The sequence below is a fragment of the Antedon bifida genome, chromosome 5, assembly GCF_963402885.1.
Source record: "Antedon bifida chromosome 5, ecAntBifi1.1, whole genome shotgun sequence".
In the NCBI taxonomy this organism is placed as follows: domain Eukaryota; kingdom Metazoa; phylum Echinodermata; class Crinoidea; order Comatulida; family Antedonidae; genus Antedon; species Antedon bifida.
The window spans coordinates 18,387,949-18,402,960 of record NC_136230.1 but is presented as its reverse complement, the minus strand read 5'-3'; the positions used below and the strand labels follow the sequence as shown (position 1 = coordinate 18,402,960).

General features: G+C 33.1%; 2 protein-coding genes across 2 annotated transcripts in view; one reads left to right on the top strand and one right to left on the bottom strand.

The window, feature by feature from the left end:
- LOC144842685 (beta carbonic anhydrase 1-like) overlaps positions 1 to 15,012 on the top strand; it is a 307,431-nt gene that overhangs the window by 74,907 nt on the left and 217,512 nt on the right. The window lies entirely within an intron of this gene.
- The window catches only part of LOC144842620 (ATP-binding cassette sub-family C member 5-like), a 79,605-nt gene that overhangs the window by 46,374 nt on the left and 18,219 nt on the right, over positions 1 to 15,012 (bottom strand). Inside the window, exons 2-4 of the mRNA XM_078699079.1 lie at positions 7,976 to 8,094; positions 7,051 to 7,203; positions 6,525 to 6,672 (exon numbers count right to left, since the gene is read on the bottom strand). Of these exons, the coding sequence (XP_078555205.1) occupies positions 6,525 to 6,672; positions 7,051 to 7,203; positions 7,976 to 8,094 (420 nt within the window). The remainder of the gene's footprint in view (positions 1 to 6,524; positions 6,673 to 7,050; positions 7,204 to 7,975; positions 8,095 to 15,012) is intronic.

Sequence of the window (15,012 nt, the reverse complement as noted above, 5' to 3'; positions counted from 1 at the left end):
TAGTACATTAAAATACAGGGGTGTACACTTTTAATAATCAAGCTAAAAACGTTCCTCGATCGGAGGTCACTGAAAGTATTAAAGTCGCACCCACCCCCGCCTCAATAATCGAGCTAGCCACCATCTTGGAAAAAAAATAACCCGCACTCAGATTCCTTTTGACGTACACCCTCTGATAAGAAAATATCATGTGCGTTCCTGCATGGTGTAGTCCTTTATACGTGTAAAAAGAGGGGTGTCCACTTTTAGTACTAAAGTTCAACACGTACCTCAACCCGAAGATCGTTGGAAGTATATTATATTTATATTTTACCGCACCCACCTCAATAATCGAAAAATCTTGTTTAACAACGTCATACACTAAATTAACGAACACGTTTTTACCGAACTCAAGGAAATGGTATTGTCCACAATACATGTGCAGAAGGCTATACAGAGAGAGGGGCCAACACAAAATAATTTTTTTTTTTTGCCTAATGTCATTGGCTTCATTTTTACCGTGTATGAATAGTTGTAGGTAAGGCCTATCATGTATCATGTTTTCTCCGTCCGCTGCTAAGTAGCTTGCTGTTGTTAGGGTCTTCACCTGTTGGGCCTTGGTTGGCTTCACATGCATTTTTTGATCGCATTATTTTAAACTAAACGAAACATTCAACACAGGACGGTAAACGCTAAACATGATTTTCCCATGTTAATGTAGGCCACTATGTAATTTCGTGTCATTTTTTTGTTAAAAGCAAAATTCCAGCTGATTTAGTGTCTTTAGGATGTAAAGTAATGAAAAAAATATGTTGCCATTTTTTTAAAAAAGCTTAAGGGTGTCAAATCCAAGATGGCCGCCAATACGTAAAATATCCAATAAATGTACCATATTGGACAAAGTAACACCCTTTATGAATAATATTTTAAGTTCATATCGGTTCTCTGCTATATAAGAATTATTATAAACCTATATTCATTAGTATTCTGACATTTTGAATTTCAAAATGGCCGCCATTTTAAAAAAATGGACTAAATTTCTTATTAAAACATGTGCAAGTTATGACGTTGATTGAAATCACATTAAATGATAGGCCTATGACAACAACATTGGTGATTAACACAAAATGGCGGCCATTTTGAATTTCAAAATGGCCGCCATTTTAAAAAAATGGGTTAAATTTCGTATTAAAAAGTGTGTAAGTTAAATAAAATTAGATTGAAATACACAAAATGATATGCTTATGACAACAACATGGTGATTAACACAAAATGTTGACCATCAGGAGGTCTACAGTACTGACAGTAAACTTCTTCATATTAAAACATCTCATAAACTTCTTCAGTTAAATGACAACTAACTCTGCCAAAGTCCTTCAATGAAATATTTCTAATCTTGAATGCGATACATTAAGTTGACCTTCCTTCGTTTTCTACTACTGTATTCATAAAACTTCCACAGACTGATCTGCGATCCCAACAAGCTTGTTCAGAAACAAATTGGCAAAAGTACTGCAATACCTCATTTCACCGCCAAATAATCTCTATAGGAGTCCTTATTTACTTTTTGTTTGTCACCTGTATTCACCGTCATATATATTTTTTGCCAATTTTCATCTTTTTCTTAGGATCCCATATAGACAGTTTGCCTTCTACAAGACTTTTACTAATGCCTCAAACATTTTCTGTCCAATTTCATCATGCCATGGCCAACAAACACCTTTGTGCGAATTGCAGCATTCTTCATTAATCGGGATATCATCTCTCTTTAAATGTTGGCTTTCAAACTCATCAACTAGATTTGCCAGCTCTGATGAAATCATTAATTTGTGTTATTCCAATGATACCACGCTCAATGACCCTGATCAATTGATGTAAATCCAGCAAGTCCCACACATACATGATGTCCTCTCATAAACTCCAAGATCTGTAATTCGTTTCAGTAATCTGTTGAAATTGATACAGCGGAAGTAACCGGTCGTAGTTCAGGTGGTCATGAGCGAAGAAATATTTGATAAAAGCATGTGTACTTTCCATGTGTGCAGATATCGTTTTCTTGTGTCTCGGACATATATAGGGATATAGTTTAACCACATAATTTAGATTTCGTCGACTCTCTGTATTCAAGTTAATATCTTTATGATCAGCCTCTTCCAAGCAAAATGATACTTCACTTAGAATTGAATTGAGAATTGAAATTGAAATGCCTCAAACATTTTCTGTCCAATTTCATAATGCCATGGCCAACAAACACCTTTGTGCGAATTGCAGCATTCTTCATTAATCGGGATATCATCTCTAAGATGTTTTCCATCTAAGATATTTGTGTCACCGGTTGTATAGGTAATACAAGTTCAGTTTCAACAAAACACTGGCCTCAACACTATTTCCACAATGCTACATGTCCAAAAGTCATGTAGTTCACCGGGTCGACATAAGAATTGCTTCTTGATGTCATCTCTGTCCACCTCCACTCATCTCGGGCAAGAGTCATCACCAGGCATTATCTTGTCTTTCCCTAGTACATGAGTTTTTATACCACAACCATGTGCACTCATCAAACCAGTGTATAATGGTGTGGGGGGGGGGGGGGGGTACATATCTAATGAAATCGGTTGAGATTGTAGAAGATGAGAAGTAGGAGTTAATGCTGCCTATGAATAACCTTGTGAATGAGCTGTATCTTTATTTCCTTCAAGCTTCTGCCAAAAGTTGACAGGTTGAAAACTTACCAACCATACTGGTGACAATGGCCCTGAAGGTTCAGACATTGAATTACATAGCAATAACGCATTTATTATTTAACATCATATTTATACAGGATTTCACAATAAGGTATAAATGCACTTGTTTTATATTGTGGTCCTGTCTCCTGTCAAGTTTCAGTTTCATGAAAAGAAATGAGATCTGTAATTTAGAATCTATATATAAATTATGGTTAATTCTGACATAGGCGAGCACAATGGAAAAACTTTGGAACAAATCTTTCCCTTGGATACCTACCACCTGAACTATCTCAGATGTACCGCGAAATGTAAATTTGATAACAGTTTTCACTATTACGATATTGTTCCATATTTCTATCTTAGGAATATATTATAAAGAGTTTTAAAACAAAATTTCTGATTTCATCGGTAGATTTTCAACTCAATTTCAATTGTACGCGGTCAAAGTAATTTCATCACACTGTTAACTACAATTTACCAAGCATTTGTTATTATTTTTTACCACTTTTCATATCTATTAGAGGATTTTATTTGATTATAGGCTAAATGTTACGATATTATTAAAACTAAAAAATCCCTCGAATAAGCATCTCCCTCGAATGAACTCTTCCTCCGCCCTATAAGGGCCCTACAAAACAATAAACACTATACTTTAAAATGTTATTAATCATCTAAGACACTGTGAAACAGAGTAGGTTTAGTTTTTCGAATGTCAAGCATTTTCAATAATGGTAACCGACAGAAAACGTACAAAGAGAACGTCCTTCTAAAACCTTTTTACCCGAGTCATTATCATTCCGAGAACCATCGTTTACACTCCTAGCCCACCCTCTAGTTAGACGTAATTGTTGTTGAATATTTAGTATAAATTGGTAAGTTGTTCCATACTTTTGCAACTCCAACTTTGAACGATTAGTTAATTTAAGAGTCATAGTGGGGTATTTTATATCTGTTATATAGAGAACATTGACATCTTTAGACAGCCTTATATTTAGACAATCCTGTGAGAAGTGACAATTTTAGAACATTGTGTACAAACAACAATTTATGCACACATATTTAAAAAAAATTATTTAAAGAATTTAATTTTTAGTGGCGGCCATTTTGAAATCCAAGATGGCCGACAGATTATCGCTTTACATAGTTAAGATTGTATAATGGGTACAGTAATACCATCAAAACGGACTTGTTCCACATTCATAATTTGTATTATTGGTGATATTCTGATTTTTAATAGGGTTATTTGAATGTTGGCGGCCATCTTGAATTTGGTCCTTTAAATGTCTTTTGAAAAAATGGCAACATATTTTTTTTTATTCCTTATATTATCAAGATATGAAATAAAGTCAAAGTTTGCTTTTAACAAAAAAAAAACACGACATTCATATAAACGACATACCAGCCTACACTATGTGCGGTTTTCATCAATTATCACCCCAAGGTGTTTACAGCATTTTACTGTTAAGAATTTTATTGCCAATTTTAATACTACTATCAATATTAGAAATCTTTTGATGAATTGCTATGATTATGTATTCTGTTTTGTTAACATTTAAACTAAGTTTGTTTAATTTGAGCCACCTCTGAACATTATCTACTGTAGGTCCTTATTTATAGTTTCAACAACATCAGATATCAGAAGATGAACAATTTCTAAACCCATTGGTAATGGAATATTCCAAATATTAATCCCTGCGCGTCGCTGTTAATGGGTAATTCATCTAGGTGGCCAACGGTCCGATGCGTCGGATAGGGGTCAACTTATTCTGAGAAGCCTTTTTGTTGTAGTGATTTTTAAAATGTTTAGCATTTCTGTTTTAATTTATATCTACTAACTTTAAATCTATTAATCGATCTCAACCAGCATTGGTGTGAACTTAGAAACGCTGTTCATAAGGTCATAACCCATGCTAAGCATTTTGCAAATGTTTATCTTTAGAGCCACCAATCTACCCAGGTAAAGTGAAAGCTGTACTGGACAAATTAATAAATCAAGCCATCCAGGAGCTTCCACTCTTACTAACATTTTAATCACCACATACATGAAGGATTCCCATTATCTTGAAGAGTGCTACAGTACTGACTACAAATCATGTACCATAACCTGCGTTTGTCGTGTGTGTAAAACATGTGAAATTGCTGCGTGCCTGTAATTGCCGTGTGGACCATTACGTCATCACTTTGCAGCTTTTACTGGTAAAATATGGAACTCCTGGTACAACGTCCGCGACAACAACACACGTGGGTATCAGTTGTTTTGCTTCTATTGTTTAGGTCTACCACAATAATTATGTAATCTGAACCCGCCCGTTACTGTATGTAACAAAGTTTACTTTCTCTCTATTGTTAGGTAAGCAATAAATAAGAAAGAGTCTATAGACTGAATTCATGTAAATTGTTTTTCATCGGGGTTTTGTCCATGTGTTGTTTAGAGTTCGCATCGTATTATTTTATTAATTAATGTGAGGCATACAGTGAGAAGTGTACAGGCTAGGCTAGAGAGCTACCTAAGCCCCCACAAAAAAAATATTTAGCGATCTTTAATAGATCAATTAATAGCCTAATAATAGTAATATTATAAAATGATGTTTCCTTGTATTTTCCTAACCGGGGGTCAAATATTTAAATTAAAATACAGAGCTAGTGTTTTAGGCCAAGTAGGCCTACAGTAATTGCTCAAATAACTTTCGTGTGACTATGAATGGGTTTCCGCCTGGTGTAGAAAGTCAAATTATTACATTCTTCTAACACATTTATTAAATGTCTTTAGTATATTTCTATCTAATATGTCTGCATTCTATACTTGCTTTATAAATTCTCTGCTTATGAAACGACTTAATAAGTTGCTAAGTTGACGTTTAAAGCAGATATTCTGCAGAATTTGTCTGACATCAGCCCATATTTATAATGAAAACAAAACAAGGAACAATGTCCCGAAAATGGTACAGTCCAAAATGAGGTGTGCAATTAATTAATTACCAACTTAAACACATGCGCATGGTATCAGGGCTGTAATTATAAGAGAACTGATTTGGTAAAAATCAGTTGGGTAAAAAAAATGGTAAAAACTTTTATTTATTCTCCCTCGCTCTGGCTGTGTGCTGAGGAACTCTACAACGTTGTTTTGTGGAGCGATTAATGGTCCAGTCCGTAACAGGGGTGTACATAGTTACCACGCTAAATACATGCATGATACTCATACTGGCGCTGCAATACTATAAGAGAACAGTTTTCCTCCCGACGGTAAATGGTAAAAGCCTTAATGTTTATATTCGGCCTATAACTGTGTGTACTCTAATGGTGGAGGAACTCTACAACGTGGTGCGTATAGAAAGTATGTCATTCGATCCGCCAGCGACAATCATGTTTTTTTTAATTCGAGTTTTTGAAAGATATTGTTGGGTCTTTTCTACCTTGTTTTTTTAGTGAGTTTTCTCAAATACTTAATAAATATGACTTAAAAATATATATAAACAAACCCTGGTAAAGAAAATAAAAATCTGGTAAAGTACTGCTAGTGGGAATGGCTTCAGAGTTAAAATTGGTATTTCTTTCGATAAAGGGTGCTTTAAAAAATTTTTTTAACTGATCAGACGTAATCGTAAAGTGGAAGTGGATCTTAGTTGGCCTGGAAACCAGGCTTTCAAACAGAAAAATTTAAAGATTTTAATATTTAAATACAGAAGTTTCAATGAGAAACAAAGGTATCATCTTGCTTTAATATCACATTAAAATAAATCTAAATCAGGTGTCGATGCAGTATTTTGGGATTTTCAAGGTCGCTCTGTCATTACTATAAAGTACAAAAAAAAGACTTACAGCATTTGAAAATGAGGCTGCTAGGCATATAAAAAGCACTAAGGAAGCTCTCAATGTATCCTTCCAGATGAAACGGGAAATAACACGAGTGAATGTAGCTCCTTCTTTGCCATGGATGTCTAACTCTTGTTGCCACAGTTGTTCCAATCTTAAACAAAACGAACATTTACTCAAAGTTGTATTCTTTTTTACACTATTTCAATTCAATTCAACTTTTATTTCAGACAATTGTCCATATGGTATAATACATTACAAAAAAAAAAGATGAAGGAGAGAGGACCAAAACTTTTATCTATAACTATAACAATGTAGTATTTAATTTGTTGTTTAAAAAAATAGATCTGCTGTATAAAAACCATGCAGAATTGAATTACATTACCATATAGTTTGAATCAATGTATCAATATATATTAAAGCAGGGTCTCTATCCCAAGCTACTATAAACTAAACATGTAATAGCAATCAAAAAGGAAATATTGCCTATACTTATTTATACAATTAATCTACACAACAAACAATAACTTACATTTTAGCATTTGTTTTAGCTGAATCTTTCTCCACAATCTGGAATAGATCAGACTGCTCGAGTGTTGTCTTAATTGCTTTCAAGAAGTATTTACTACACCAAGAAAATGTAAGTATAGAAAGAAAGAAAGCATCATCAAATGGGCATGGAGGTCTAGAAAAAAAATCAATTTACAAGTGATGAACGCATGTACATTTAAAAACAATCTGTAGTGTAATTCCAATTTCTTGAAATGTGTAAACACATGTTAACACATGATTTAGATGTGTTGACAATAGGATTTTCCACCAATTCATAGCATCTGAGATTCACCTCTTACATGCATTTTTTTTGTGGATATCATGCCTAAATTGCTCATATACATACAATTAATTGTTTTTGTTAAAATTATTGATGATAAAACTTAATTTAGGCAAGTAAAAATTGATTAAAAATAACCTTAACAGGCCTCGAATTTGGGTATTTCAGGGGCAAGGCCAGTTGCCTCCGGTTTTTCGTTAATTTGAGGGGCAGCAATGCCAAATTGGAAGGCACTAAGGCCATTATTTTTTTTTTAATTCACCAAAAAGGCCTAGCCTACCGTAAAATTAATACTGTACCATATTTACGAGGGAGGTGTTTATTCAAAGCAGGGCGTTTATTCGAATAAATATTGTACTAAAAAAGGTAATGTTTTGTTTTGTACTGATAGAAAGTATTGATGTTCACAAAACTGACACTATAAAACAAAATACAAAAAGTTAAAGCATATTTAAATTTTGTTCTGTGGTACATTAAACCCCGGAATAGACATAATAAAACAAGACTTGTAAATTCTATCCGTGATGATCAAAGACATGATTTTCACTGGTGGTTTTGTGATTTCTGAACGTAGCTTTAACTTCATGGAAAAACACTCACTTTAGTTTTATTGATTTACACTTACTTTCCTTCAATATCTTCTGGCAATGAGGAGTAAGCTCTGTTGTTAGTCACGGTTACCTCTGGTAAATCTTCACATCTATTTATATCTAATTCACTCTTATCAGGTATTTCATCCATTATCTACAAGAATTAAATTATATCTAAATCAATTGTGTTGCATAGCACTGTGTAAATTATATATAAATCATCTATATATAAATTATGGTTAATTCTGACATAGGCGAGCACAATGCAAAAACTTCGGTACAAATCTCCGCCTTGGATACCTACCTTATCTATCTCAGATGTACCGCGAAACGTAGATTTGATAACATTAATGTGCAGTTCGACGCTATTTTTCCATATTTCTATCTTAGCAAGATATTATAAAGAGTTTTTTAACAACATTTATGATTTCAACAGTAGATTTTCTACTCAATTTCAATTCTTGGCGGTCAAGTTATTTCCGGGTTTATGATAAGTTCACCTTGCAGCAACTTGGTTTCAACTATTTTCTCTCTTTTATACACAAGGGAGCAGTTAAAATAATAGATTTGACCCTAAAGGTGACTGGAAACAGGCACTTTCCATCAATCAATACAGTGTCCCTTTGGAAGACGGAAGAAAAAAACAGATACTATAGTAGGACTGGAGCTTAAGTTGGCCATTAGTCATAGCCATTTTAGTTTTTTGTTTATTTTAGGAACGGACCGCGCGTGTGAAAGGTACAGTAGTTAAAAAATAAAAATTATACTGCAAATTAATAAAGATCAAATTAAATATACGCCATAAAGAATAGGAATATATTGTGGGGAATAGTATTATAAAATTACATAGGAAGATTTGATGATAAGACATTAATCGAGTGAAATCCCGATAGCTGAGTTTTATTAAGTAAGCTGGCAGGAATAACTGTAGGCTATCTGTGTCCTGTTAGGACCGAGATGTCTGCCCATGTTGCAAGCCGTAATGTCTTCTTTCTTGGGCCGAAATGGCCCACTCAGTCACGGCAGTTAGTTTCAAAAGATGTTTAAATTAAATAATGTATTAATACTTATTAGGATGATATTTATTTAAATAAACGCCTCTACAATAAAACATCACTTTGAATAATAATCACACCCCCGTCCATTCCATCCACATTTATAATAACACAATTATACTATTTGTAGTAGAATTCATCGAACTGTTATCTACAATTTACCAAGCATTTGTTATTCTTTTTTACCACTTTTCATATCTATTAGATAGAGGATTTCATTTGATTATAAATGTTACCATATTATTAAAACTAAAAAATTTAACATATATCCCTCGAATAAGCCCCTCCCTCGAGTCAAATGAACTCCGCCTCCCCACCTCCGCCATATAAGGGCCCTACCAAATAATAAAGACTATACTTTAAAATGTTATTAATCATCTAAGACACTGTGAAACAGAATAGTTTAGTTTTACGAATGTCAAGCATTTTCAATAATGGTAACCGACAGAAAACGTAAAAGAAGAACATTATCATTCCGAGAACCATCGTCTACACTTCCTAGAGGGGGAGCGAGCGAAGCGAGCTCACCCTCTAGTACTGTAAATTATAGAAACAGTGATCATATTCAGAACATGATCTCATAATCGCATCGAGCATAGCTCATTGGCGAAAGTTCCGTATTTTTTAGTTGTATGAAAAAATGTCTCTGGCGGGATTCTGACTAACTAGCTACAGTAGCTAGTCCTAGGAAATAAACAAACTTAAACTTGTTTTAAAGTACCTCAATGGTATAATGGTAACATTATAATATCATTTTCCTTTCGACTACTGTTTTCTATTCTAACTGTAAGTTGCATATTAAATTGAAATACAGAGACAAGTTTAATAACAGCATAGGCCTATGCTAGGCGCACAATCTTTATGTGTACAATGGCAACAACACCACTTTTCAATTTCAACCGTTAACAGTAACACAGAATTGGTAAGCAAGCTTTTTAAATAACTTCAATATATTTTTGGTTTCTATATCTCCTTGATAAATACTGTTTTCATTCAATCCATCTAATTATAAGTCATTAAAATTGATGTAACAGTGTTCTTACTGAAAATAAATGTTTAGAAGAAATTACAAATATGAATAATAATAAATCCCCAGGCCATGATGGCCTACCTCTTGAATTCTATAAATGCTGTTGGGAAGATATTAAGGTATTCTTGTTAGTTGCTTCAATGAAAGCTATGTACATAAAGAGTTGTCTCCAACTCAAAATTGTGGTATATAATATAATACAGTATAATATAACAATTTATATAGTGAACATATCCACTAAAAGTGCTCAAGGCGCTAATCACAACACTGTTTGTTTATGCTTCATTAATACCATATGCCTCAGCAAAAAGGTATGATTTTAATGATTTTTTAAAAGAATTAATTGTATGGCAATGCCTAATCCATTCAGGAATGTCATTCCACAGACGCGGAGCATTAATAGAAAAAGCACGATCTCCAAACGAGTGGTGAGATTTCGGTTGAAATAAAAGCAACTTATTTGGATCGTAAATTACATTTAGTATGAGCTGAAGCCTATGCAGTTGTTTATGTGGGAGACCAAATAACAAGGAGTTACACATATCGAGACGCTCAGCAGCTACATGATTTAAGTACTTTCTGATGCCTCTAATATTTCCTAAATGATATGACGATGCAGAAGTAATTTTAGAAATATGAGCCGTCATTGTCATGTATTAGCATCCAGAATTACTCCAAGATTTCTAACTTGTGTAGTATTTTCAGTACAGAAGTTACCAATGGAAACCCTCCTAGATGGAATTTTCTCTAATTGTTGTTGCGAACCAAATAGAATGTACTCAGTCTTATCATCATTAAGTTTTAAAAAGTTTTTGGCCATCCAGACACGAATTTCAGAGATACATTTTTCAAGCAAATCAATTGATAATTCTATCTGTATCATGGTAGGTTTAAACGATATATACTGAGTTTCATCAGCGTAAACATGATAGCTAAGATTATATTTCTTAATGATATCACAAATAGGATGTACATAAATTGTAAACAATTGTGGACCTAAAACAGATCCTTGCGGAACAGAGAAGATTAAAAGTGTTAGGTTGAGAGATTGCCTCTCTAATACAAATGTGTTGAGGTCTGTCCGCCAAGTATGATTGACACCATCTTAGTGCACATCCCTCAACACCAATAGAAGCATGCAACCTCTCAATCAGAATACTATGATCTACCGTATCAAACGCAGCACTCAAATCAAGTAAAATTAAATATAATTAGTTTAATATATAAAAAAGGAGACATGAGTAATTTATCAAACTGGCATCCAGCCTATTCAATGTTGACTATAAAATAGCAGCCCATGTGTTAGCCAAAATAATACAAAAAGTAATACCTAACATTGTAAGCTCAGAAAAAACTGGTTATATTGAAGGTAGATCCATTGGTCATAATATTAGATTGGTTCATGATGTAATTGACTACTGTATGTAGATGGAAACAATGAGAAAGGATTGCTCGACTTCAAAAAGGCCTTTGACAGTATTGAAAGACCTTTTATGAAATTAGGAAGTTTGGTTTTGGAAATTCCCTTATCATAGAAACATTATACTATTGTACGATTTGGAGATATATTATATGTACTAATTTCATTCAAAAAGGCATTTAAATTAGCTTCAGACCATTTTTAGGATTTTGATTAATTAATGGTAACATCTCTACAAGATGTGGAATCGTTGGAAAAAACATAATTAGCCTGGATTAATTCCAGTTGCCTGACAAAGTTTCGTATTACTGTCTTTCAGCCTAGGCCTAGTAGTAGGCCTAAGCCTGTTCGTATTAGGCTGGGCCTAGGCATTTTAGCCTTGCTAGGCCTAGGATTGTTTGGTCATTTGTTGACATAATTAACAATAACAGTGCATAACGGTGCATTTATAAAATCCATATAAATAATAATAATATATCTAATATAATTATTTAAAACCAAATGTTACTGTTAATCAATGTGAATCAATTGTAGGCCTTGGCTAGGTCTACCTTTTATTTGATTTAAATGACAGGAATCTATTTAGATTTTATATAAAACAAATAATGAATGATTTATATTCGTGTAATGGTACAAATAATGGCATCTCGTTGATATATAACCTTTCATCATTCACCTCATGGCATTATTTGTACCATTACACTCATAAACATTCATTATTTGTATAATACTAGAGAAAATAGACTAATTAGAGATTAGATGTTGACAATCATGATATAAACATTTTTCAGTATGCAGATGGTACCACATTATTTGTAAAAGATGATGAAAGTATCATTGAAACAGATTAAAATGATAAAATGGTTAAACTCAACAAATTTTGAATTCATGGAAAAAACTAAACCTCACTCTCTTTGGAAAAGTGACAGTAATTAATAGTCTAGCACTATCACAACTCATCATGAAACATGGTTGCACGGTTTGTCTAAAATTATCTGAGGTTAGTAACAAATTCATTTATCAAAACATTATTGTGAAAGAATGAGTTCCACCAAAAGGAATTGTGTACTAGCAAAATGTGCTAAACAATGACCAAATATATTGATTGTTGTTTGTCTACTGCGTTTTAGAAACAGCGACTACTACCAAATTTATTGCATAACGGCAATAAAATTACACAGTAACTTTATGTTTGTTTTGGAATTTTATTTACATTTTAATATATTGGATATATGAAGAAAAGAAATCAAGATAAAGAGAAGTAATTTTATATGATTTCATTGTTTGTTATTGATAGCTGATTTGTGTATTTATTTAACATGGAACCCAGAGAAAGAAAATTACCTGAAAAGGGTTTAGAATATATGAAGCAGTATAAAGGAAAATGCCTTTGCAAAAGAAAGGAAGAAGTTGGAAAAATGTATAGAGTCATCATGCATTCTGAAGAGTTATTTTCATTTTAAAAAAGACATATTTTTCACCATTTTCAGAACTTTTGTGAAATTAATGTGCGCATTTTGTCTTTTTTAACGTGCTCGTATACCGTTATTTTAAGTCGGAATGGACTCAAGATCGGTGAATGTACTAAGAATTGTGAGTAGAATGTGATTTATACATCAAATTTACTTTTTTTATGCCTTCTAAGAATCGCGTACGCAAAAACATGTTTTTGCGCAGTAATTTTTTGAAACACGCAAATGGCCTAATTCATGCTCTAAATTGATCAAAACTTAATTTTGAGCTTTTTAAAATCTTTACGCGCGATTTCACGTGCATGACCCTGAGACGCGCAAGTTTTTATTTGCTAATATTTTTTACCTTAACCTGAAATTTACGTGTAGTGAATTTCATAAATATGTGATAATGAATTATGGACATATGATTGATAATGTGATTTCACAAAATGGCGTATACGTGACGTCACGGATGAGTGATCACGCTGAAAAGCTTATTATGGCTAAGTTAAAGTATTTGAAAGACATTGTAAAATTTTTGTGATCATTGTTATTTAACTTTTTGAGATAATTGTTAAACAAAAAGTGTACAGAAAGAAGAAGAATAACTAGACATGAAACTCGTCACTTTGACGAGTTAGTTATCCGCACGACAAACGCCACGTCCACGCCATACGTTGGAATATTGCACACGGAAAAAGATTATGGAATTATGACCTGAACTGAAGACTATGATATGTTATTGCTGAATTCTATTATTTTGATTCATATATAGTATACACAGTGTAATCTGTATACATATCACATACAGTGTAGAATAGGGGAAATTACGGGACCCGCTATTTATTGCAATTTTTAACATGTTGATGGTTTTAAAATGAAACGCGAAGGTAGCAATTTTGGAAGGAAATTATCTCAGCAACAACATATTAACGTGTAGAAGAAATTTGGATACATAAAATATAGATGCGCGCTCTTTTAAATGTGATGAACTATGACGTAAAATATGAAAATACGACTTTTTTTATTTAACTGGCCATATGATGACGTCACCACATCCGATTTGCAAAATTTTCACATGATTTTGTATCTACAATCCAATAGCTTCAAGAAAACGTTTTAATCGTGATTATCACATTTTATTCTTACGAGCTATAACAGATTGAAATTTACTGTAAAGATGAAATTAATGCCACACGTAACTTAAATTTTTAGGCATGATGACGTCATAAAAATTAAAATATTTTTAACTCATGCTAAAGATAGTTCATTGACCTAGACAATATCAAAATCGGGGTGAAAATGGAAAACGGATAAGTGGAGATGCGCTCTATTAAATGTGAGGAGTTATGACGAAAGATACAAAAATCCTAAATTTCATATTCGCGTGGCCATACGATGACGTCACAATGTCCAGTTAGCCAAATTAATGCATGATCTGATATCTACAACTCATCAACTTCCAGAATGTTTAATAAAAATAATTTTTACCGTTTAGTTTAAAAACTACGATTGTTTAAAAAAAGGCTTAATTTTGACGAATTTTTGAAGTTTTTTATAAAAAAAGCGCGCAAATTATCATATTCTACGTGCTCGTATGACGTAATTTAAAGTCGAAATTGTTTAAAAGTTGGTAAAATTACTAGAAAAGGCTGGAAAAACATAAATCACTCGAAAAAATGACGTTTTTAACGCTACGTGTGCACCACGCGCGTAAAAATTTGCGCATGTGTGGGAATTTTTGACATGCTCAAAATGACATGAAATGCGTAGAAAGTTGATTAGAAATTGATTTTTCGCATTGTAAAATTTTAAACGCGTGTGCGCGCGTAACTTCGTGTAAAACATGCCATTTTTAGTGCACAAAAAGTTAGCGCACGATATAAATTAGACTTTTGCTAAGTTTCAATTTAAATTGTTATATGGTTTTCGATCTATGTTAAATACGCGAAATTCATAAAAACGCGCGTAAGTCATGTTGCGCAACTCTGACGTCATTCAATTATAGGAAAGCACAACTTCACGTGATTGCCCATATGTTGACAAAGTTATAAAATGTTAACTTTACACGTTTTAGAGATACGCTCTGCACAAAAATGACAGAAAGAAAGAA